Genomic DNA, 24,482 nt, shown 5'->3' on the forward strand with positions numbered 1-24,482 from the left:
GCCAGCAGGGCACAGGCTCTAAGCCCCTGCCAGTGGAAGCACCTGCACCATCATAACAATCACAAATCACAACTAAGCGCCACCTCAATTGGGACAAATATACTTATCTATGCCATTAAACACTATTACAAATAGTCAAATAAAAGGGAGCTGTTTTTTGTTTCTAATTCTAAAGGAATTGCCCTGAATATGGTGGATTCACAGCTCTTTTGTGAGGTGGGCGGAGCTATGCAGATTATACACATTTTTGAAGTAGGGACCACGGGAGTGTGAACTACACAGAAGAGTCCATCGAGCCCACTGTCAAAAGTTGGCATCTATGTAAAAGATATTTTGTTCATCTGCGTGGTGCCCAGGCACACACATTCTGCGGTCGAAGGTAGCCCTTCAATTGTTTCTATGAGAATCGTGTTGGTGGCGGCCATCTTCGGGCGTTGCATGATAATGAGGATATTCTTCATTCACGCATGGTGCGCTTCACAGATATCCTTAACATAACAAAAAGTTTTTATTTGATTACGAATTGCAATACCAATTGTGTTTAAGGCTTGCGCAACGTGTATGCCGATGTCCATTTACGATTACTTGTGCAGTTTCTCCCGTCCGTTTTCGGGAACTTTTCACTTGTGTAATCTGTACTCGTTGTTTTGTGAGCCAGGTTAGTGCAAGCCTTTTTCTGAGTGCAGTGCTGCCTTTTCCCTTACCAGGCTGTGCTGCCATGGCTGAGAGGAGGGACTGGGCTCCGGATAGTGGGAGGGGGGAGGATCCCTCTGGTTTGCCAGTCTCCCTTTGTGACTCCAGTCAAGATTTCCTTCAAGATTCCTCCCTATTATCAGAAGCAGCAGCAAGCAGGGCGTCGCAGCTCTCCACGTCGATTTGAGAGAAATACAAACTTTCCACGACGCTCAGGTTCATGGATTTGTTTTGGTGTGACTTGGATATCAAGGAGTTGCGAGAACTTTTCGCCCGTTGCCTGACAGGCTCGTTAGGAGCCTCCGTTGTCGAGACGGTGCGGATTTGAGCTGGACCTCTGCCCTGAATTTACTGGGCTGGTAAAGTACTGTCAGTGCTTTACGCTTGCACTCGCTCGTATCTTTCTTGGGGCAGTAGATATTGCAGCAAAACACCCCCAGTCTCGCAGTTCTTGAGGTTCTTTGATTACTACTTTAAGTGCAGTTGTTTAAAGTTATGATTTCGTCCCCGGTTCGTTTTTGAATCGTTTCAGTGTCGCCTTTCGGTGAGGTTAAACCGAAAACCCATTCAGTTTGGAAATCGGTGTATGCCTTCTTTAGATAAAGGGTTCTTTGCTTAGATGTCAAACCATGGTGAGAGGCAGATAAGGTGGGGTGAGGGCAGGCTAACACCTTTGACAACAGACAGGCTTCTAGCGGATACACCTGGTATAAGCCTGAGACAGTATTTAAATAAAGTGAACCCGTACTACTAAATATGTAGTATTTCACAACTTTGAAGATCTTGCTTGTGCTTGGATAAACATTTCAGGGATTTGCATACTCTGTAAATTGATTAATGGACTGAATTATTTGTTTGGTTAACAAAGCTTTGGTGCCAACTTTAGGGAAGCTGCCCTTGTTAAATGGCAGTGCCTGTACATATGTTCTTTTTTAGATGAGGATGGATGTTAATTTAGATCTATGATTCTAATCTATACACTGCATTTATAATCTGGGTTTCTTCCAATTTTACCAATTTGGATGTTATGTTGATTAGCTAAAAAAAAAATATAACATTCCGGGACATTAACAAAAAAAAAATCACATGCCTATGCTCTTGGAATTGGGCCACAAACTTTAAATATTGGGGCAGCTTGAACCATTGCCATGGCTGCAGTGGTCCGGACTCTGAGCCGCTGTCTTCTGCCGGCTGAGGCCAGCCGGGAACGGGGCGAGAGTAAGGAGAGAAACCGAGATTCTGAGCGGGAGGCCCGGCGCCGCAGCCGTGACATTGATGCCATGCTCTCAAGGGAGAGGCGTGCCGTTCGCCGACTGGTGAAAATCCTGCTCCTCGGGGCAGGAGAAAGTGGAAAATCTACGTTTCTGAAGCAGATGAGGATCATCCATGGCAAAGAGTTTGATCAGAAGGCTTTGCTGGACTTCAGGGACACTATCTTTGAAAACATCATCAAGGTATAACTAATATTGTTCTTTTGACTGAAGTGCTTTACATTGTTAATTGCATATACAGTTAATGTTCCTACTTATTGGGCCAACCCCAGACAAATGGGGTGCTCTGTTGGCCTTTCCAGTAGAAGACTAGAACTGATGTTTTGGGAATCCAATTACTTGAGTTTGACCTAACTGAGCGTTATCCCTAAAATGGTAATTCCATTTGCTAATGGTTTATTGTGATGCATTCAGCAACTTGCATGTTGGTTTTTGTGTATCTTGGGGCTGCTCAGTCTCTATTGATGACTTTCTCTAAACTGCAGAATTTGTATTGTTTTCTTGGCCGGGCATATAGATGCATAGCCAATAGAAACTATTCGCAATGTCAAGTGGGTGTCCACCAGGGTGGTCCTGTATAACCAGATACTTGCATAGAGCTTTTACTCAAGCGTTCATTATGCTGAATGGCATGTTCTAATGTATTTTAGGTGCCTTAAAGCAGGTAAGAGCAACTTGTGCCTCAGATGTGCCCAGTTAGTTTCATAATACAGTTGGCTGATTTTAGATGACCAAAGATGTGTCAGTGTGACCTGGGAAGTTTGTTTTGACACAGCTATTTACAAACAAAACGGCCTCAACACTTAGAGTATTTGTTTGTGATGCTCATCATCTTATCTTCCCTTTGTTCACCTGTGTAGCCATCATTCCTTCTCGGTTTTATATCAAAGATTGATATGTATTGCGATGTACTACTCCTTTTCTCTGCCACACTGTGCTAGACCTACGCCTCTATTTTGTTTTTGTCTTTGCACTTTTGCTAACCTCCTGTCTGTCCTGGACATTAAATAAGTTACTTGTTTTACCTCCCGTTGTTCCCTCAAGAAGGCGGTTCCATGCATCTACTGCTTGGTGTAATGCACTTCCTTAAATTACTCTGTCCCTACCGATGGAAAGTTTAACCTCTTGGCTCTGAAGTAATTCTGCCATCTTATTCCCTCTCGGTCTTCCTTCTGGCCTGTGAATTAGACTTTCAATAGGGACTCCTGCTTTAGTGCACTCTCATCGTTCTTGGAGACAGAAAAGGCATAGCTGGAAGTCTGTTCTAGGGACCGCAAATGGCCATGTTTACAACAAACCTCTTAATTCATCTCATGTATGGTAAAACATACAGCAAATTACTGGAGTTAAGTAACCGGTTACAGTATCAAAAACGAATAAGTGAAGAAATTACGAACTTGATGCCCCCAGAAACACTTAACTCGGCCCACAAGCCCAACACTTGGCACCGTTCACCTGACCTCGTATGTGACATCACACAAGTTTGGCACTGCATCACTAATGACATACCAAGCACGTGACTGACTGTATCAAATCACAAAATTCACCACATTCCTAAAAACCAAACCTTCAACCCCTTTGCACCGTTACGTCATACTCTTGACAAGTCTGACACCTGTATATCGTGGCTACTTGCCATGTGGCGTTGGTTCCTGTGTAGTTAACTAGTCTCGCAAAACTAGATTATCTATTTCTACTTGTACATGATTTCAGAGGATAGTATAGTCTTTCCGAAATACTGCCTGTTCTTTCCTTTCAGGCTTTTGCACTGTGGCAGCTTGCATGTAATGTGATGTGATGGGCGAAAGCATCTGCGATAAGAGGAATGTTACATGATATGCTATATCATATCCAGTGGCACTTGTGATCACTTGGTTATTGCGTAACCATCAGTTGACCCTCTTTAGGTTCTGTAGGAACATAACCTTTATCTTATTTCTTAGCATGATAAACTTCGTCATTACCCTCCATGATTCTTTCACTCCATTTATTTTATTTATCTAACATATATATTTTTCTTTTGTTGGCCTCAATCCCTGTGTGTTGGGTCATTACACAAAATATGCCCTGTGGCTGCAATTGGTTGCTTGATTAGTGTGCCAAATGCAGGCTGGGAACACAATTGGCTGTGGTCTGTTTCCGTAAGCCATCTCAAACAGAGCCTGAGGGCAGGCAAGCAGCAGGCGGCCATTGTCTTACAAGTCGGCCAAACCATTTCTCTGATCACGGAATGTTTACGTCAAAAAATCACATGCCCAAAGTCTGGGGGTGGGGAGAGGTAAGGCCTATGGTCGAAACTGCAGCACCCTGCATTTGCCAGTTTAGCAATGTGCAGTCTGTGCGGTTCATGTGTGATTGACTCTGCACACCCATATCCCCTCGAACCATCAGCCTATACATTAACATTATATGTGGAAATGTTACTGGCCAAGCACACACAACAGTTTCAGCCAAAAGATCGCAAATGGTTGGACCACCCAAATATGAGCACGACAACATGTACACACTAAAACTGAGGCCAAGAACCAGTGACCTTTTTGATATTGATTGCTCGGAAGATATGGTTATTTGGAAAAAGTTTGTATTTTGTCATCTTCATTGTTTCCACCTCGTTCCTGTCATCTGCACAATACAATTCTCCTTGTTGCATTAGGTCTCATCACATGACCTGGAATACATTTTAATTTAATGACTAGCGACATAGTTTTTACCGTATGTTATTGAAGTGGTTTTTGTTTCTGCAGCACAATACTATCCAAATTTGATTTTATTCTTGTTTGGTGCGTTTTTTTTTTAGCTTGAGGGGAAGCAAATTGAGCTGGGCTTTGTCTGCAGCTAGAAATGTAGAAGCCCTAACCCCTCACCCATCACCCACACCTCCAACTTTGGAGAAGTATACTTGGAATACCTGGACAGTCTATACGCTTTTTTTATTTTATGGCTTTCTTTTGCAACTAGTTTGTAATTTTCCCTACAAGAGGAAATATGGCCATAGTCTTTGGAGAGTTGCACTAAATGGTAAAATCGTAAGTGAATGTTCTAATGCTATAAGTAATGCAGGGGAATTCTGACTTTTGACATGCTCAGCCATAATTCATTTTCTTCTCAGAAATCAGTTGCTCTAATAGCCAAAATAATGACCTATGGTTAATGGATTTGCGGGATATTTAATTGGGCACGGTGGTAGAAAGACCCTTGGTTCAGGCCATGCGACTAGGGTCCCCAAAGTGTAACTCTCTCTGTAGTTTGGGATAGAGCCTGCGGATTGGAGGATTGGCAATGGATGCTCCTTGTCCTCTTACTGGAGTCGAGAGGACAATGCTCTCCATTCTTGTCCACCAGCGTAGAATTGGGTAATGGAGGGTTCTAACCTACTTATCCTCAGGAAATGGCTTTAAAGACGGTGTGAAAACTGCACTTTCCAGCATCATTTTTAGAAGGAATTGAATAAATAGTGATAGCGTTTGAAGGCAGGGCTGAATGGAAATGCATGGCACGAAGCAGCGTTTCTGGGCTGCATATCGTTCATGTGTAAGTTGATAAAAACTGTGTGCCACATAAAAACAAAGGCTTCACAGTAGACCCTTGCGTATTCCACTTCACCGAAGCAGTGTCTGATGCAATGTGGCATTCCCATAGTGGGAAACAGGTTTGATCAAGCCGTTAGAAATTATCAAATGTTCAATACTATTACACTGGCTGATCATGCACTTTATAGTTACAGTGCTGGTTTATAATGCAATATGATAAACGGCACTGTTATATTAAAGTTTGCTGCACGGGTATATCTAAATGATGCTCAAATAACGTAGGGTGCTGTCAATTATATCAGAATTCTACTTTTATAGTCGGTGGGTTGGGGCTTTAGCGCCATGTTGCAGCCTGTTAGTTTAAACACTGTTGCCATGGCAATTTGCACATTACAACCCCAGTCCTTACCCTTTAAATAGTCACGTTTTGTGCAGAATGTTCCAACAGTGCCATCGGAGTTTAGCCAAAGTTATACACAGTCATGCCACATTGTCGTCTCCTGAAAATGACTGTGCCAGGTTCACATTGCCTTCAAAATATTGTCGTAGGTTTACCACTACCATAGGAAGAGCTATGTAAAATATAGCGACTTGTGCACCAGCCTCCGCCCTATGAATGCATCTAGTAAACGCAATGGATTGTACTGGCTCCCTCTGCGCCAAAGAATTGTGTAACAACCTGCCTGCGACCCAACCATGGACATTTTAGAAGTTGATAAAAAGAATAAAACATCTATTGATGAATCATTTTCAGGGTGAAAAATAAAGGTTTACTGAGCAGTTGCTGAAACGCTCTTCTGTGTTTACTAGGTGTCGCACAGTGAGCAGGACCTACCCCTGGAAACCAGGCGCAAAGACACAAAACCTTCACCTATAATTCACATTGTACTTTATTTTTATTTTGTTCATTACATTTGATCCATTATCCTTTAAATGTCTTTTAGACATGCCCATATGCCCCTTTTCATACACGCTCCAAAACACAAAGTTAGTGTCATGGTTTATTTGTAATGCACCCTATGGCTGGAAAGTCAAAAGTTCAGCCAGTCTCAGTTGGTGTCAAGCTAACCAGACCTTTCTAGGCTACAAATAGCTAAATAGCGTGTATCACTTTTCATCCCTGATTTTTCTTTCTTTATTTATATTTTATATGCAAAGCTCTAGTTTTTCCTCCTTCTGTTGAATTCTGGCTCAAGCTCTCGGAAGCGATCTTGGGTAGAACCATGCTGTTGATAACCATACTAATTAACCTGTCAAACCCTGCTTAGGTACAAACTTAAACCATGATGTCATGGGTGTATTGAATGAATCGCAACCCCCGGACGTTGCTTTGGGCCGTCTTCCACACCACAATTTTAGCTCGTATATGCAGTTACAGAATGAGACCAGGCATGTGCACATCGGTCCAGTGGGATTGGCCTGTTTATAGGTCCAAGTAATGGCAAGTGTGTAAAAAGATAGGACACATTAAGTGACTGGTACAGTCTTTGTTGAGAAGACACTCAGACCTGGCTGACTGATACTGGGGTCTTTTCGGGGGCGATTACTGTAAGCTATAGAACCGCAGTTCAGTCAATAGAGAGAGTGTGTGTGGTATGGTGCGTGGGTGCACCGGATATGTGTGCAGCTAGTGTGGTTGTTGCATGATAGCTGCTTCTTAGCAGTAGGTGTGGTGCTGAGGAAATCAGTTGGATGTGTTCAGTCTGGAGGGTGGACACCCAGACTGAGTTCTGGCTGCGTCAAGCCGGCCTGAGGAGACGCTTAAGCTAGCCGGAGTGTGCTCAGCTAGCTGTGTTTTATTAGGATGATGTGGGGTTCGTGGGATCATGTTATTATATGAACAGCTAAACCGAATGTGTCATAGTACAGCTGTGTTCTAGTTGAATGATGGTGTATAGGGGAGAGTAAGCACAGTAGTGTGATATGGTGGTTATCAGTAAAACGCCTGCGATCAGGCACTAGAGCAGGACAGGGGGCGTACATTGGGCACAATTTCTAAGATCAATAATAATTGTGAGACATGATATTATTCACAAGTCTATCTAAGTGAGGGATATGCTACAATCCTAGATCTATCTAGATGAGGCACGTGCTATCGTTTACAATTCCAACTAAGTGAGGAATCTGGTGGAGGAAAACCAGGATCGTGCTGTCAACTGCTGTTAATACTGCTGTTTAGATATGGCATGTCTTACTGAGCTTGTTTTCTTAAATAGCCTTCGATTGCTTTTCACATGTCCAATTCTGGTTTAGCCAGAGTCGGACTGGGGCATAAAATTAAATCTGGCACCAATGAAAAGTGGTCCGCAGTCGCAAATGGAAATGACCTACTGTTTGAGTAACACCCAAGGGAGGGTGTTTGATAAAATGTGTTGACAATTGTTTAATGTATAGAATATTTGTTCAGTAACAGTGGTCGAAGCTACTGGGTGCACTAGTGAAGTAAATGAGCCAAGTGGCCCGCTTTGACCAACAAAACTTGCTCACACTAGCATGTTGGCCCTGAACTTTGGGCTTTGCCCTGTTGCCCTACAAGCAAGCACACGCATGGGCTCATTCTCCTTTTCCCAGCTCAAGAGCAAGTTAGCGGCGTGTTTGCTTTCAGCATGCGATGATGAAGCAAGCTGTCACTAATTGAGGACTCTTGGAAAGGACTTGGATAGGATGCACCAAGCAATGTACAGACTTAATTAACCTGTACAAAATTAAGGCATTTGTGCATATATGTTTGCTAGTGACACCCTGTTGCTGCACCCTTTTATCAGCAGTTTGCAGTGTATGCGCAGTCTTTGTGTACTTCTTTAACCTGCATGTATTAGTATGTATTCTTAAATAATAATTTTAAACTGGACCATGGAAAGCTTTGTGTTTTTTGTTTTGTCGCGCCTACAGTATACGGAAAGCACTTGGATTGAACTATCAAGTGACCGTCGATTTAACATTTCTGAACATGTCGTTAAGAATTAATTGCACCGCGTATCAAAAACGATCGCGTATCTCGTGGCCATTTGAATATTTTTTTGTTGCAACCTCGCAACAGGCAGTCGCATTTGGTACATTCAATATTTACTATTTCTTTGCTGGTGCCTTTTTAAAATTAATTGTTTGATACATTTTTCACGGTTTTCCTGAACAAAAAAGTCAAAATAAAATAAAAAAAAATGTTTAAGGTATTCCAGTGGCTCATTGTTGAAATTCGCGGCTAACCCCAGTCTGCACGACCTTGACTTTGTGTTCTTTTTTTGAGGGTGGGTGGCGGTGTTTTTCATGGCTTCGCTTTTGGATTCTGCTCGGCTCACCGGTTTTAGCGGGGTTTCAGCGGACTAAACTTTCCCGTGTGAGTGATTAGCCTGCACTCGGGCTGTCTTACTGCCTGCCCACAGGGTGTCTACATTAGCCCCCAGCCGGCCACACAGTGCTCCCTGTCAGATGATCACAACAGTGTGTGGTAACACGCTGAGACTGCCAAGGTAGGTTACTTAACATAAGCCTCTACAGGTCCTGCGGGGGTGAGAGGATCAATAGCCATAAAAGCAGCTGACTTGCCGCAGGCACGTCAAAATAAGCACGCCAGGTTGAAAGGAAAGGGGTTAGGGAACACTGTTTACGTTGCTAATTTTACCCTGCAGGCAGTGAGTACGTGCCCCTTTCAGGTACGCTACATGTGCGCTTGTTTTCCGTTCAGTGGGGGGAGGGGGGGGGTGGAGGAGGAGGAGTCCTACAAAACTACAATGAAGTGAATGAACTATGGTGTTAGAACTGTTAGCAGTTGCTCCTAAAGCATACAAAAGCCGTCAAGTCAACGTTTCTGTTGACCTGCTGTTGGGCCAGTGAAAGCTGCCTATTTTAATTCATTGAGCTGCTGAGTGCCATACCATACTGTCGACCCCCTTCTTCCCCTGGGATCCAGAGCATGTATGCAAAGGTTACTATTCCACTCACAATAACCGCAGTAACAATGTACATGTTTTCAACTTTTGGACCCCTGAATTGTACATTAAAACTATAATTTTAAATTGTCAGTGTACTTAAGCTAGCCATCCAGTCTTACCGCTGAGCCGCCTGTACCCCGTGTGAGTGTCCCACACCTTACCAACATTCTGGGCCCTTCTGCTGTGCTCATGGCCATACTTCTGAGACCAACCTTAGGCGGTCCTCGCAGTCCTCGGATATCTCCATTCGCTATGACCACACCTAAACATAAGTCAGTTTAATATGCAGACCTGTCCCATTGGTGATGATGATCCCTCTTGTGGGTCAGTAATTTTAATTTACATTATCCTTTTCTTTCCTACCACCTGACGAGCCCTATTGATAAGGGGTTGGGGGGTTTCTAAATGGCAATCCTGTATTGCCACGCTGAAGGTCTGGCGACCACCATAAACAAACAACCTAAATATTCCTGCCAGCATTGGTCAGCCAAATTTATTTATTTATATAGTGCGCAAGCAGCCCAGGGGCATTGAGGCGCTAGGGTCTATAGGGGGCGGCAAGATACATTTCTCTTTCCATTCCCTTGTTTTCGTTTTCTTGGGCAGTAGCCCTGCTCAGACCCTTCACACCCCATGCCCCAGTACCAATCTTTCTTTGCAAGATCTAAATGTATGACACAACCAGCCTGGCAATGTGTGGGCGCGGAAAACCTGAAAAGCATGAACCATCTTTTCCATGAACACCTTTTTATACCTGTTTAAACTCAATGAGCCCCAAATCCTCCTTTGTGTGGCAGATCCTCTGTTGCGGCACTGCCAAAAGGGCAAGCCCTTACAACGCTGGGCGTACACACATACTCCAGTGCGTGAAACCTGCGCAACCCACGCAATTACCTTGAACCATACCCCATTGGTTGCTCTTTCCTGCGTGTGTCCATTTGTCAGATGTTCTTAATTAATGCAATTGTGGTATGTAAAGTCTGTTGCCCAGAAACATCAACTTGATATGGGGCGCAACTCCTGTCATTCCATGCCGCGATCCCTCTGCATCCCTTGAATTATGACATTCCTAAAACGACTAAATAGAAGTGATTGTAAATGCGACAATACCCAAAGAGAGGGAAGATGGCAGGGTTTGAGGGAGTGGGTGGAACTCGGGCAACCAATCTTACTAGGTCTTGTGTTATTCTGATCGTGCAAGTGTGCTAGCGCAAAAATGCAGGGGGAAGGAAGAGGGGGAATTTCACTTTTATATTTACAGTTGTTATAATAATCGGGACACTTTCGCTCCTCAGAAAAAAAACCTCTTAAACTAACTCCACAGCCTCCTTACAACTAATGTCAACTTCTCACTTGTACCTTGACCAACCTGCCAAATGATCCTTTATCCTCTTAAGATATACTTGACCTGTGTTTGACACATAAAACAATCCGATATCCAACGAGACACATAATAAAGCATGCTTATCACCCACTGGGACTCCTAAACCTTGTATACCAACATTTTGTTAGGCGCATAATAAATACACAATAGCAAATAATTACATTCTTTTTATAGAGCTCGAGTACAGTGCTTTAACCTAGGACATTACTATTGGTACTTATCGACCATAGGAAGTAGGCCTTGCCGAGATTCGTACCTGTGACCTGTAGATCAGGCACAGATAACTGCAACTAGCGTTTAGCCCGCTGACCCATCGTACTGGCTCTATTACCCAGACCTTTCCCTGTAGTTGGTGCAGAATTTGCAGAGTAGTTCCAAGCAAATGTGCTGAATCCTCTGTCATGATGAAATAATCAAAATAAGCCACTTCCAATGACTCTACTGTACTTAAGACAGCTGCTGAAAGTGGTCACTATCTGTATAGGAGTTACTATTGCCATGGGATCAAGTAAATAACTGCCAAGTAAAAATAGAAGCAGTCATTTTCAGACAATTTGCAAGCTGAAGACGCCAAATCCTGCAGCACCAAGTCGCCCAATGTAACAAAATTAAAGAAGGCTCATTACAAAAACGGGTAATCCCTCTTATGAAAACGAGGCATAACATTACAAACCTTAATTTAGCAAAGGTTCACTTTATCAGAAAAGGGTAAACTCTCTTTAAGGAATGCAGCATAGATCTCGTAAACATTATGCTAGGCACCGAAAAAACATGTATATGCTTGTTTATTCTTTTATTTCTGATGGCCGGCAGCAGTACCTTTTAAACCTTAGCAACGTGCTTAAGGTTGGGCTGTGTATGTTGCATATAACAAAACTTCGGGGCAGTCGGAGCCCTGAGTTAATTTCAATTGGAATTGTTAATTTAAACATTCAACCCATTGTCTGGCGTGTTACTTGCTGGTGTGCATCACACACACCTTACCTCTTTGCAGCAGCACCTGCACGCATAAGCACTGTTGATCTGTCGATCATAATTGTATGTGACGCGAAATCGCCATAACCCGTTCCAGATTAAGGGCTCAGACTCACTGTTCAGCCTCAGCAGCTCAATGGATTGCATCCTTTCTTGGGCCTTGTATTGCCAGATTTGCAGTAGGTTATGGAAGGGCTACCACTGTTGCCCAGACCTGTGGTGTTCCCCAGGGCTCGTGTATTGCCCCTACATATGTACATTAGACCTCTTCTTAGCCTGTTGGACCTTCTGGGTGTACATTACACCAACTATGCCAATGACTCCCAGGTCATCTTTGAGCTCGCCGTGGACCACGCACAAGACTCCCTCGCCATCAGCACTGTCTACAATGCCATACAGTCCTGGGTGGCTGAAAACTCTCTGGCTCTTAATAAAGGTAAAACTGAACTCTTGATTGTGGCCTCTGCCCCAAGGCTTAAGAAACATTATCCAGCATACAGCAGTTTCAATATTGCCAGCCGTTCCATCTGCGTAGCCAAAAGCGTAAAGACACCTGGCATGTTTCTTAATGGTGAACTTACTACGAATTTCCATGTCTCTTACACCCTTTCCTCCTGCATATTTCCGACCAAGCGTCTACATCACATTCGGCCCTTCTTCTCAGCCAGCAACTGTGCTGTTCTAGCCACCGCCTTAGTGAACTCAAAACTAGATTACTGCAACAGCTTGCTGGCCAGATCCACGAATACCAATTTGAACACCCTACAGATTTCTCAAAACGGCGCAGTTTGCATCATTTTTGGTCTCGCCAAACGAGAACGTGTCTATGTTGCTAGAAGGGAACTTCATTGTCTATCTATTAAACACAGGATTATCCATAAGATCTGGACACTCGCCTAGAAGTGCTGGATCAACATAGCCCTACAAGACCTAAAGGGCTGAATCAAAGCTAACATACCAGGCCACTTCCTCCATTCTGAAGATCACCTGAAAATATCTCAACCTAGATACAAGCTTGTCAGTTTCGGCGGTACACTGTTTGACGTACAGGCGCCTCTTGCCTGGAACGCGCTACCAGCTTTCATCAGAGCGGCAGGCTCCACTGAACACTTTAAAAAGCTTGTGAAACGCCACCTCTTTGACCTTGCTCCAGGGTAGTGAGTCATGTCTTGCCTCCTCTTCCCCTATAACACTGTGATGTGCTTTCTTGAACTGACCTGGCTTGTTTTCATCTGTTTCTTCTTTCTGTGTGCCCTGAGGCCTACGGACATGCAGCGCGTTATAACAATGAAATAATAATAAACTAATAATATGGAAGATTTTGGGCCTCATCACGAGTTGGGCTGTATTCCCGGCTGTAATACCACCGACTGTAATAGCCCTAGCACAGACCGGTCCGGTGGTATTACCACCGGATCACAGGTTGGGCCTTAAAGGTAAATCCCCATTCCTGATTGGGTCCATTGGATCCAATGGGGAATTTTTGGGGCTAATACTGCGGGCTAATACAGCCGGCTGTAATACAGCCAAAAACAGGGATTTTCACCTCCCAGAAAAAAGCTGGAGGTAAAACAGCCGCTTTAGCGCCCAACTCATGATTGGGCCAGCCCTTAAATCTGGCGGTAATACCGTTACAGCCGCATTTAAGGGCTACAGCCCATCTCGTTGAGAGGCCCTTTGAGACTTCCCAACTTTTCCAGGTATTGCACAGTGAGATTATTGTTGCCAAAGATCACACACTTTGGCTAAACAGTGAATCCAGGAATCTTTCACACAAATTTCCAGTTTGTTATGCATTTGTGTTAAGGGGATTTTAATATCCATATAATTAGGCTTTCTTTTTTGCTTGTCAGCAGACATGTTAGATGTAAACTAAGCTTCAAAAGTTATTATTGCTTGCTTTCTTTGTCTAATATGCATTTGGTAGGCAACTGGAGCGGCATGTGCGTTTTCAGTCCAAAATGTTCCATCACAATTACAGTTTTTTAAACCTTTACGTATAAAAATAATCATGGCAATTAACAAAGGAAAAGTGTTGTGTTTTTTTTTGTTTTTTTTTAAAGTTATTGCTTACGCTTTCCAAACTCATCTGTGCTCCATATGAAAACTCTCAAGGAAGTTCTTGGGTAACGGGTAAAGCCCAATTAGCTAAATGGTGTTTTGCACCTGGTTTGTTGGCCACTCTGGATGACCATGTTTGGTTCTCCTTGTGTCCTGAAAGGTGGCCCTTGAAAGAGCCATTATGGGTACTGCGGGTGATGAAGAAAATGGCTTCCCACAGGAAAGGCTGCTGGAGTTAATCCTTTTATTATTTTATTTAACTGTATTGCAATATTTTCAACTCGCCACATAGTTGATGCCTGGTAGTGTCCTTTTGGTTTGAGAGGTGGACCGTTATGAGTTTCAAAGCTAAAGGCTCCCTCTGCTTTCCCTTTTCATGTCCTATGCAAAAGGGATAATTCCCATTACGTAAGGTCCTCCAAGCAAGTGTGCCACATACATTGTCTGTGGTCTCACAAGAAACCTGTAGCCCTACAGATGGCCAACGTGCCATCCACCTTTTCTTCCTAAAATTAAGCAAAAACTGACCAATAAAACATAGGAACTAAAAATAATCCCAACAAAAAACAGGATATCATGGACATACCGGAGCCTAGCCCCTAACTCCCCCACACAGCTTCTGCATCTGTTCAGATCAGTGATGCCAGCAAAGCACTAAAGGGGGGCTCGTTTATTTACATTGCCTTATCCAGTGAGTAACTTTAAACGTTAAATATACATATTTACATTTGCATGTTTTGCTAGGTGTAAAGAAATCTGGGTTAACAAAAAGATAATCCGCTCCAGAGTTAAAATATATGCTTGCCCTAAAAATAATGTTGCTCCCAAAAATGGGGAATACAGCATTGCTATTACAATGTTTATATGGGGCTCTGCAACCTTGGGATGTCCTGGGTTCTTGAGGGATCTATGTGATTATGGCGACGGCTGAAAATGCGACTTTTTTTTTTTGACCCTTTACACCACATGCATATGGGGGAGACCCCCACAGCCCCCCGATATTAATATTATACTCAACCCCCCCACATATATATGTGGTGTAAGGGGTTTTTTTAAAAAAAAACTCGTTATTTTCAGCCGTTGCATTTCCCAGGTCGACATTTTTGTACAATTCCTTCTTGAGTGCAGCCAAGAGGTATGGTGTACTCATAACATGTTTTTATATTTTGCCCACGTAAATGGGGGTGTAGAAACACTTGACGCTTGAAGTCGGAGCGTTACTGCTTTCATAAATACCGGATTTACTATTGCTTATGAGCTTTTTTCAGCCTTTAGCATGCCCACTGTGTTCAGTGTCATTGAACCTTAAGTGAGCTTAGACAGGCTCTCCCCTGCGTGGCCACAGTCCCTACTTCATCAGTCAGAAGCAGATATTGATAGATGCACATTTAACACATGATCTCCATCTTGATTTGGATATTTATTTGTATTATTACTGCACAAATGTTTACTGATGGCATCATTCCCTCTTTTGTCCATCTCTAGCAGTGTTCAATCACTTTTCCTCAACTGGTGGAGCTACTGCTATTATCTATTGTATGATTCGTGTGCCTTGACAATGTTTTCTTTGGAATTTCTAAGAGCATAATGTGTCCCTTTTTCATCATTCGATTGTTCATACCAAGTCATTGAATCTCGATTTGCTGTAGAATAGTCAAACGTAATGCTGCAGTTCTTCATTGGCTCTCCTGTGGTGAATGCACTTGCCTGCTCCTTCCAACCTACTAGTAAATATGGAGTTGGGGTCTGCTTCCCATGGTTGTAGTGCTGATTTACCTGGGGTTGGGGGGGGGGGGGGGTGGGATGAAGGGCGGGTGGGACATTGAGGCGGGTCAACATATTTGACCCTATCTTTGCGCCTCCTAATTGATGTTTTGCTCCATGCTTATGTTAGTGTATTTTGGATCACTGGGCCAAACCCTTGCTGCTTTCCCTCCCTTGGCCCAAAGTATTCCATGCTCTGGTGAAAACATCCAAAATGAATGACTATGTGCCGGGAGTATAGCTTGGGGAAAAGTGTTTGTCTTGAAAGTAAGACCACGCTGAGTAGTACAGGTTCGATACCGGACCTGAGGTTAGAGGCTGGATTCCTGCACGAAGTGCGATATGTAAGAACACACTTTTTAATTATTTTTTTTTTTTTACCTTTTAGGAAGATCCCCCCCCCCCCCAAACATGTAACCTACACATAATCTGTTACTTGGCTGTTAACCTCTTTGGTCTTGTTCTGACACTGCAGTAATGTATGATTCCTTTTAATAAATGGCTTAAGGTGGCAGCAGATTTTTTTTGGCTGCCTGTAGGCAACATTTTTGACTTCCGTCTGCTCCCATTGTAGCTAACTGGTGCTCCATCAGGCGTATTTGACAACAATGTGTAGAAGGAAAATGGTGCCTCTGTCACGGATATCTGAATGTACAAAATACTCAATGATGTAGTTCTAAAACTTATCTGCACAAAATTACTTTTATTTAACATGTTTAAGAAACCTAACCAATATTAAGACTTATTTGTCTTTTTATGCACAACAATTCAATACTCATTAAGCTTTTAAATGATCCATTTTAGGGAATAAAATGAACATTGTCGCATAGCATTTTGCTATGTCCTTCTGTAGGTTTGCTAATTAAGTTGACACTTGTGCAGCAGAACTGGCTAGGTAAATTACCCTGTTCAATGAAAACCTATCTCACCCTGCATTCCTCTCTTTGCTCTCACTACCCCCTCTTCTCTGTTATATCTACTCCACTCTCAAAAGAGCCAACAGACTGTGTGGGAGTGATAGCCAATAAACGTTCTCTCTTTTTCAAATATTTGCAAAACTGAAGTATATGGGGATGGTACTTTTATTAACCTATTTTCTATTTGGCAAAGACCAGTGCATATTAACTTTATATTTTTAAAAGACAGTCCTGCATTCCTATAAAGCTGTTGGATAATTACAGTATTTCTACAGTAAAACACTGCATTGGCTCCATATTTTTCAGTGAGGTTCAGTGTACCTATCTTTTTTAATTTGTACTTTTAATCTGTTGTTATTTGTACATTATCATAGGTCAAAAATCCAGGAACATATCCACTTGCCAATTTCAGGGTAATGAATAACATCCGGGCAACAGCATATCTTAGGACCAAACGGGTTACATTTAAGTGTATAAATATAAGCCTATTGGACATAGGCAGCAACGCGAGGGTGCATCAGAGGAGTGGGGGCCAGCGCATTATCACAGTTTAGGCTATCATGTGGGGGCAACATATGCATGGTACCTCAATCTACCTCTCATATGTTTAAAGGTAGTATATTCATGGGACATTTAGTCTGAGGGACTGAACATCGCCTGCAGGAGGGCAGTCCGTGCCTAGTGTAGCTAAATCTTAGTGTCCACTTATTTCATTTTGGAGGGGAAAGTGCATCATATTGACGAGTGAACATTTTTGAAAATTAAATGTACGTGATCACACGCCCATATGCTTTTGATGCAAAAACCTGTTCCATGCATCTGGTGCTCAACCCATGAGCCTTACCATTCTGTTTAATCTAAGTACAACATTCCACCTAGTTTGCCCAGTTCTCTGCATGATACACCACCCACTTTGCTTAGTCTCTTGCTTTCTTTCCTTTTACATAATGAATACACAAAGCGAGCTAGATTTTTATGGAAAGTAGTGGTTGTCATTTGTATAGTGCCTTTTCACCATTGGTATGGTTCCAATACTCTGTAGGTTGAACGCTCTTGGGGGACCAAAGTCCGGGTATGGGACATTAGTCTGAGGAGTTTACAATGTGTGTGTGCATTTTAGCCAAAGCAAAGTTGGGTAGTACTGGCCACGTCCCTATAAGCTACTCCCATTGAGCTGGCTGGCAACTGGATGGGCGTTTTGAATTGACAAGAGAGAGGGCGAGAGTAGTAGATACATTATGTGTCATGCTACACCGCGGGGATAGCTGAATTCTAATGGCAAACATGTGCAATATGTTTAAGAATGGGGTATGCAGGGTTCGAAATTAAGATTCGATGAGCAGGTGTAAAAACCACCTCCTGCGTGTCGGGCATCCCTCTGTTGGCAGGAGGTACCACGGGGGAACCAGAGATGCTCCTTAACTTTTTGTCCATTGTGTATGAGCCATTGTGTTTGAATGTGTATTAGATGTGTTCTAATTTGTCTTCATTAACATTCTCAAATACTCTTTTATTCCACATTTATATGTTTGGAAGGCACCAGTTGGCACTAGGAGCCAAAAGTAGCTTGTGGCTGCTGTTGGTTTCAAGCTAACCAGGCTGTACTATGCTAGACCATAGAGCTAAATGGCTCCCAGCTCCCCTCAATTTTGAACCCTGATTATGGTTGTAGATGTGAGTGGCCTTGCCTTCGGGTAACTTCCATAAGCACGGAGTGTGAAACGTACCCATCTGCTGCTGTTAGCTTCTTGGCTTTGTAGATGCGGCATGGACTCTCTCCTTTCTTCTGCTGGAGGTTATTAGATTATTCTTAACGTTATTTGGTGAAGTAAAGTGGCGAACACTAGTTCTATCAAGTCTGTACATCTAAAGACCTACTGCAATACAATCACATTGTAGCTATTCTTGCTAGGAGTATGTTTGCATTATATTTTAGCATGAAGAGTGTGCTGGCCAATTGGGAGGCCAGGAACACAAATGGAATCCACAAGTAGCTGCCTGCATTTCATGCCGACCTGCTGCGCCTCTGCCCAGACCTCCTCACCTTGTCATTGGAGCTGGTGCCCAAGGCAGAAGTGTCCCTGGAGTGCCTCACCTTAAACCTCCCTGGCCCACAAGAGCACCCCAGCCAATCCCCTATGTGCACCTCTTGCACCACCTCCAGGTCCTGGAATAGTTATTTCCAGTCGCTGGCGCATTTGTCATTTCTTTATAGGGGGAGCATGCATTGTGCAAATCCTGCTTACCTTGCAATCAAACAAAAAATCAGCATGCCAGCTGGCGTCACTGAGTGATAATTGGGGTCTTCTGCTGGCACGCAGGGCTGGAATGCAATGCTTGGGCATACCTGGCTTGGGGGCCATTAGTGGGTGTTCCCTTTCCCAAATAGTATGTAATGCTATATTCAAAACTGTTTATCAATGACTGGCAAGGTCGATGTTTTCCAGCTGAAGTGGAAAAAAAACCTCTATAGCGCAGTGCCATAGTACATATTTGGTCTCCAGCTACGACTTTCCTTTTGACATTGAGCTTTTTGATTAATGAAACTTCTCCATGGCAAATGATGGGGCAATCGTACAGTACACCGACCACTGCCCAGTGCAACACCAACTGCACCCAGCTACAGAGCCTTGCACTGAAATATCTTTACAGAGCCTTTTTATCATGTCTATTTATAGTCCCTTAATGCATCTTACCTTTACATTTTACAGACCATTGTCTCGGTAATCTCTTACTTCAGAGGTACACAATACTGCTGGATTTTTGCTCATTTTATGTCTTGGGAGTAAAATGTCTTCTGGGGCCTTAAAATATTCATAAACATATGCTAGTCAAATAGGGTTGTTTGCTAATTAAAGAAACCTCTTAATTAGCAAACTCTGCATATCAACTAATTTATGCCTTGCATTTCTTACTCCAAAGGCCCTTTTGTTCTCAAATGTCTCAACATTTATTTGTGGTCTGGATTATCCAGCATTTTATTAACATGCTGCACCCATTGGTGGTCCTGGATCACTCCAATCTTAAAGCCTTTCTTCAGACTTGTTTTAGGTCGTTCAAGCTCCTTTATTATCCAGGTTTCATGGTGCCCTCTCTCCATCCCACAATGTTTTTTTTTTTCTTTCTCCATTTTCGTCTAGAATTTTCTAGTCTTCTTGAAGGCCTTCTACAAGTCTGGTGTCACACCTTTGTCTTTGAAACATGCATTAATCTTATCATGCCTTAAAATCCAAATGCAACCGCCTAATTTCTTGTTCTCCTCCACTCCGCTCCTTAAGATGTTTCTAGGAATTTTGACACCATGTTGAATCTTCTAGTTTCTTTGACCTTCAAATCATGTCCTTTTGTTTGTTGTGCGGTTTATTTATTCTTTTAGTAGGATATGTGACGATTGTTAAGGCAGTGTTTTTGTTAAATTGAGGGGGGCAGACCAGCATACGACCAGTTTTAAACCCTCCCTAGCCCTTTGTCCCTCTGACCAATGCAGACAGTCAACCCCTGCCAGAGGGTAGTGGAGGAACTGTTTAGTAGGCCTCTTTGGAAAATATAAGAAAAATGCTAGCAATCAGAAGAGGCCAATTAAATAGACCAGATAACAGTTTAAAATATTACTCTGGGCATGCAAGTGTAAAATGCTCCCAAACCCCTTAGGCATTTCATCCTGTAAGCCATAGTATTGATGCAAAATGGTTTGATTGCTTGATCGTAGCCTTGACCACTTGATCTCTTAACATTTGGTTCTCCTATACGTTTCTTTCAATAGAAAATGAGTCAGGGTTGATATTTCTGTGTTCTTGTACACTCGTAGGTTATTTGCTATTTTTGGGTGGCGTTTATGCATGCTTTTTTAACGTCGTTTCATTATCTCTTGGCAGTGCCTAGATCTAGAGAGCCTCTGTATTATTTCCCAAAGCAACGAGATGCCTGTAAGTGACACAATGCGCTACCCAAAGTTAATGTGACGTATGCATGTTTCTAATGCGCCAAAATTAGCTCCTGGTAATGGTTGGTTTCAAGCTGTCCATGCTCTCTGAGGCTGGAAGCAGGCGCTAAATGACTCCCAGCAATTTCAATCCCTATTAAATGGTTTATTTTTACCCAGTTTCATGGTACTCTACTGTATTCACATTGGAAGCAAGAAGGGCTGAGTCAGCCTGTGAATACTTGCAGATTTAAAAAAAAATGTTGTTTAGTTTACCCCGTTAATAAGTAATACGTGGTGTTTGTTACCAGTATATGCTTTCATTCTTGTGCGGACTGTCTCAACTCTAAATATCCCACCCTCAACTGCTTCCCCATCCATCCCAGCTCCTCTTCTACCCCAATAACCGAACCTTCTAACCCCCATTTGTTCGACCCCTGTGAAAAAAGATCTGTTGCTTCCCAGTTAAGTATGCGCTTTTTAAATCCCATACATGCATATTTACAGATGGTCATTGACGTGAATTGGGTTACTGCAAAGACTATGGTCATTGTTTTAAGTGTGTTGCGTTGGTGTGCACGTGGCCTTCTGCGTTTACAAGTGGACCTAATTGGCGACCTGCAGAAAGGCATCCATTCCATGTTGCGTTCAACAGACAAAGTCTAATGCCCTATATATTGTTGTACATGTTTTTTTTTTTTTTTACTGTGCCTTTTTTGGTGCATGAAAGCGCCCCCCACCCCCCAAACAGTTTGAAGAACACGTACACAATGTTTTAATATTGCTTATGCAAAGCCAACACAGCTCCGCGGCAGACGTGAAAAAGACAAAAAAACGTTGTGGTTGCCAACTCTTTGATCCTTCGCTTAGGTTTATATTTTCTCCACAGTGTATGGATAAAACGTACCCAAAGTCTTATGATTGTAGTACACCCCCCCCCTCTCTGTTTCCCCTTTATACAATTACATACAGACACACATTGTTTGCTTTCATATCTGTATTCATGTATTTTGAAAAAAGGCAGGCAAGAGTGAAGGCTAGGATGTGACAGAGGCCCTGCTGCCAGGCCTGACCGGTAGTGCCTCCTATGCCGCAGCCTGTCCTGCACTGTGGTTCAATTACACTTTCCTGCCCAATCAACTTTCTAAGTAGTATTGATGTGCATGAGCAAATGTTCAACCTTTTTAATTTTTGTTTCTGTACAAATAAATGCGGGAAGAAATACTTGCAACATTTTTCTACTTGTCCCTCAAAATGAAATATATTTTCCCTTTATTGCTGGTATTGGTGTATTCCGACTTTTTCCTACATTCTTTTCTTTGCATCCTAGATGATACTTTCTTGACGAGAAGCTGAATATGTGTAAAGTGTTACCTTGGAATGATCTATTGCCGTTGAACGTATTGTGAACTGTTAAACTTTGATTATGAAAAGTTACTTTTTCATTTCTCTAAGGGTAATTTGTATAGTTATTTTATATAGTGCAATTTCACCTTGAAAAGACATCATGGCTCTGTTGCATAAACCTTCTACCGGTAAGCATGACAAGAAAACTCTAATGCTATGACTGACAATGTGGGAATCAATGTGTCTTTAGTTTACGCCTGAAGTCCAGATGGTTTGCGATTAGTAGTTTCTCAGGAGGCCTGGAGATCCACAAACTGGCTTTCTTAAAATAAGACACAGCCTCTGCACCTGGCATATCTCAATTGGAGGATGGTCAACGGCCCCAAATGAGGCCACTTTAAGGGATCTATTTGCCTTGTAAAGGACACAATGGTTATTGATCCCAAGATTCATATGGATTTTAAATAGCAAGGAAAGTTAAGGAAGAACCCTGCAGGTAATTAATTAATTGCCTATTGGACAGATTCGAAGGGAAGAAGCGCTACAGGTTGAAATGGCCCGCCAGCCAGGCACTAGGCTTGTATATTATATCAATCTGGCAGACGTGCCCAAGACAGTCGAGTGGTTGACTGTAGCAAATGAAATAAGAGCTAAGGATTGGACAAATATATCTGTTTACTAAGAATTCTATTTTCAATGAGGCTGATTTTAAAGTAAACCTATAATATGGAACTTTGCAATCTGACTAATTTACCAAACGACCTTCTGCTGTTTTCTTACATAAACAATTACTTGTTGGACCAGAGCATTGCCAAACTATCCTTGGACTCGTGAATAATGTTCAGACTTCTTTCAGTGTGTGGTCCTGACCTTAATGGATTGTCCAGCAATAGATTTACTTTAACACATTAGAATTACTCACACTGGTACTTCGTCAAGACTTTAATTCCTGATTTGCCATGGGGAATTTAAAGAAGGTGTTTATAATCTCACTGTAGTAACCCACAGATGCAGCAATTTCAATCATCCATACTTCTATGTGACTGTTATAAAGTCAACAGTTGGCTGCCACCCTTTATTTAAACGTGCTATGTGGGGGATGTCATCTCTGACTGCATATTGTAGCTCTTAAGTCCAGGTACAACAGATTCATTTTTGCAAAAAATCGAGTGGCTGTCTTGAAAAATGTCACACTTAAGCAAAAAGTCCAGCAGGTGAGGAAAGGATTCAGAAAACTCAGATCACGGCCCGAGGGAAGCAAGCGCACTTAACGAGATTTCATTGATGTTTCCGCCAGGTATAGCTATTAGCACCCTGATGTATTGGCCGGGCTGCTCCAAGCCTCCTTTAAATTGAGAACCTGTGGTGGCCCTTTTTGTCAAGTTTGAAACCATAGAAGAAGATGGAAGCCAAGAATATGGGAAATGGAACTACGTATAGTCCCTTCTCCATTTTCATGGGGGCTCTGTGTAGAAAGAGGCGGGAGGCTAATCGTTCCTATTTTCGGAAATAGGTGCATGAAGTGGGCCTGGGGCAGAATCTGATGTCCAGAAGAGCAGGGAGGAGTAACAGGCTGCCTAAAGATCACGTTGAAGTACTGGGTATTGAGTGGTAGAACAAAGGAGCTGGGTTGGTTTTGTGGAGGGGTACACAGAAGCCGACTGGTACCCTCAGGGATGTCTAGCTAATCGGAGGGCTCCAATTTTAGGCACATAACATGAACCTTGTGACTGGCTAAGACAGACTGTGATGTCACCAACTGTGTGCTAATTATGTTATCAGCCTGTAAAGAAGATGCATTGGGTTTAATGCTCTACGTCCAATAGCCTTGCACTATGCACCACCTGTTAGTTGAGCAGCCCATACACACCTCCACACTGTCCCCAACCCTGTCTCATTCATCCGTCAGGACCCAACCAAGAATGTCACCCACTAAAGATACTTCACCTGTCTTTTTAAAAAAAATGTTTTAATTAATTTTATTTCAACACACAACCAGACTTACAGTACTTATTACAGTATTTCAGTTTGTGCGACTCAAACAATGTCTACTGCATCTCCCGTCCCCCCCCCCCCCCCGTCCGAGCCTACACCATTTTGCGGTCTGCTTCTTCGTCTCGCGACGGGGTTCTTTCTTCTGTGTTCTCTGCCGTGCCCTGGTCGCTCGACCAGTCCTGAGCAGGCCCAAACAGAGTGGCTATTAAATTTTTCCAGGCTGTCAAGGTTTCTACTTCTTCATCCCCTACCGTATTGCTAGCTTCTTGCCATACCACGGTTTCGGCTTCTGCCCATTTCTGAAGGTCTTTCCACCATACTTCTATCCTTGTTCTGTGGCATGCCTTCCATCCCATAGCAATTCTACGCTTCGCAAGTATATGTGCCAAATTCTGTAGTTTACTTACATGTTTAAGCTTACGTGGTTTGGGAAACCCCCCTAACAGACATGCCCATGCTAGTTCAACATTTAACTTAACCCCTTTTTCTTCCAATCTGTGGGCTATTTCACCCCAAAATGTCTTAATGTCTGGGCACGCCCAGAACATATGCGTCATCCCAGCGTTTTCCTCGCCGCATTTGGGGCAAGTTTGTCGTTCTGCATTTTTTTAATTTAGCGATCCTCTGGGGTGTCATATAAGCCCTGTGGGTTATATACAATTGTATTTGCTATAGCCTCGCATTCCTTGAT

At 42.8% G+C, this 24,482-nt stretch overlaps 1 protein-coding gene across 1 annotated transcript in view; it reads left to right on the forward strand.

The window, feature by feature from the left end:
- The first annotated feature begins 697 nt into the window (after positions 1-697).
- Positions 698-24,482, forward strand: part of GNA12 (G protein subunit alpha 12) — a 424,323-nt gene continuing 400,538 nt past the window's right edge. The window contains exon 1 of the mRNA XM_069647591.1: positions 698-2,147. Coding sequence (XP_069503692.1) covers positions 1,842-2,147 — 306 coding nt within the window. The 5' untranslated portion in view covers positions 698-1,841. The remainder of the gene's footprint in view (positions 2,148-24,482) is intronic.

This window comes from Ambystoma mexicanum, chromosome 2q (assembly GCF_040938575.1).
Source record: "Ambystoma mexicanum isolate Mex_15411 chromosome 2q, UKY_AmexF1_1, whole genome shotgun sequence".
Classification (NCBI taxonomy): domain Eukaryota; kingdom Metazoa; phylum Chordata; class Amphibia; order Caudata; family Ambystomatidae; genus Ambystoma; species Ambystoma mexicanum.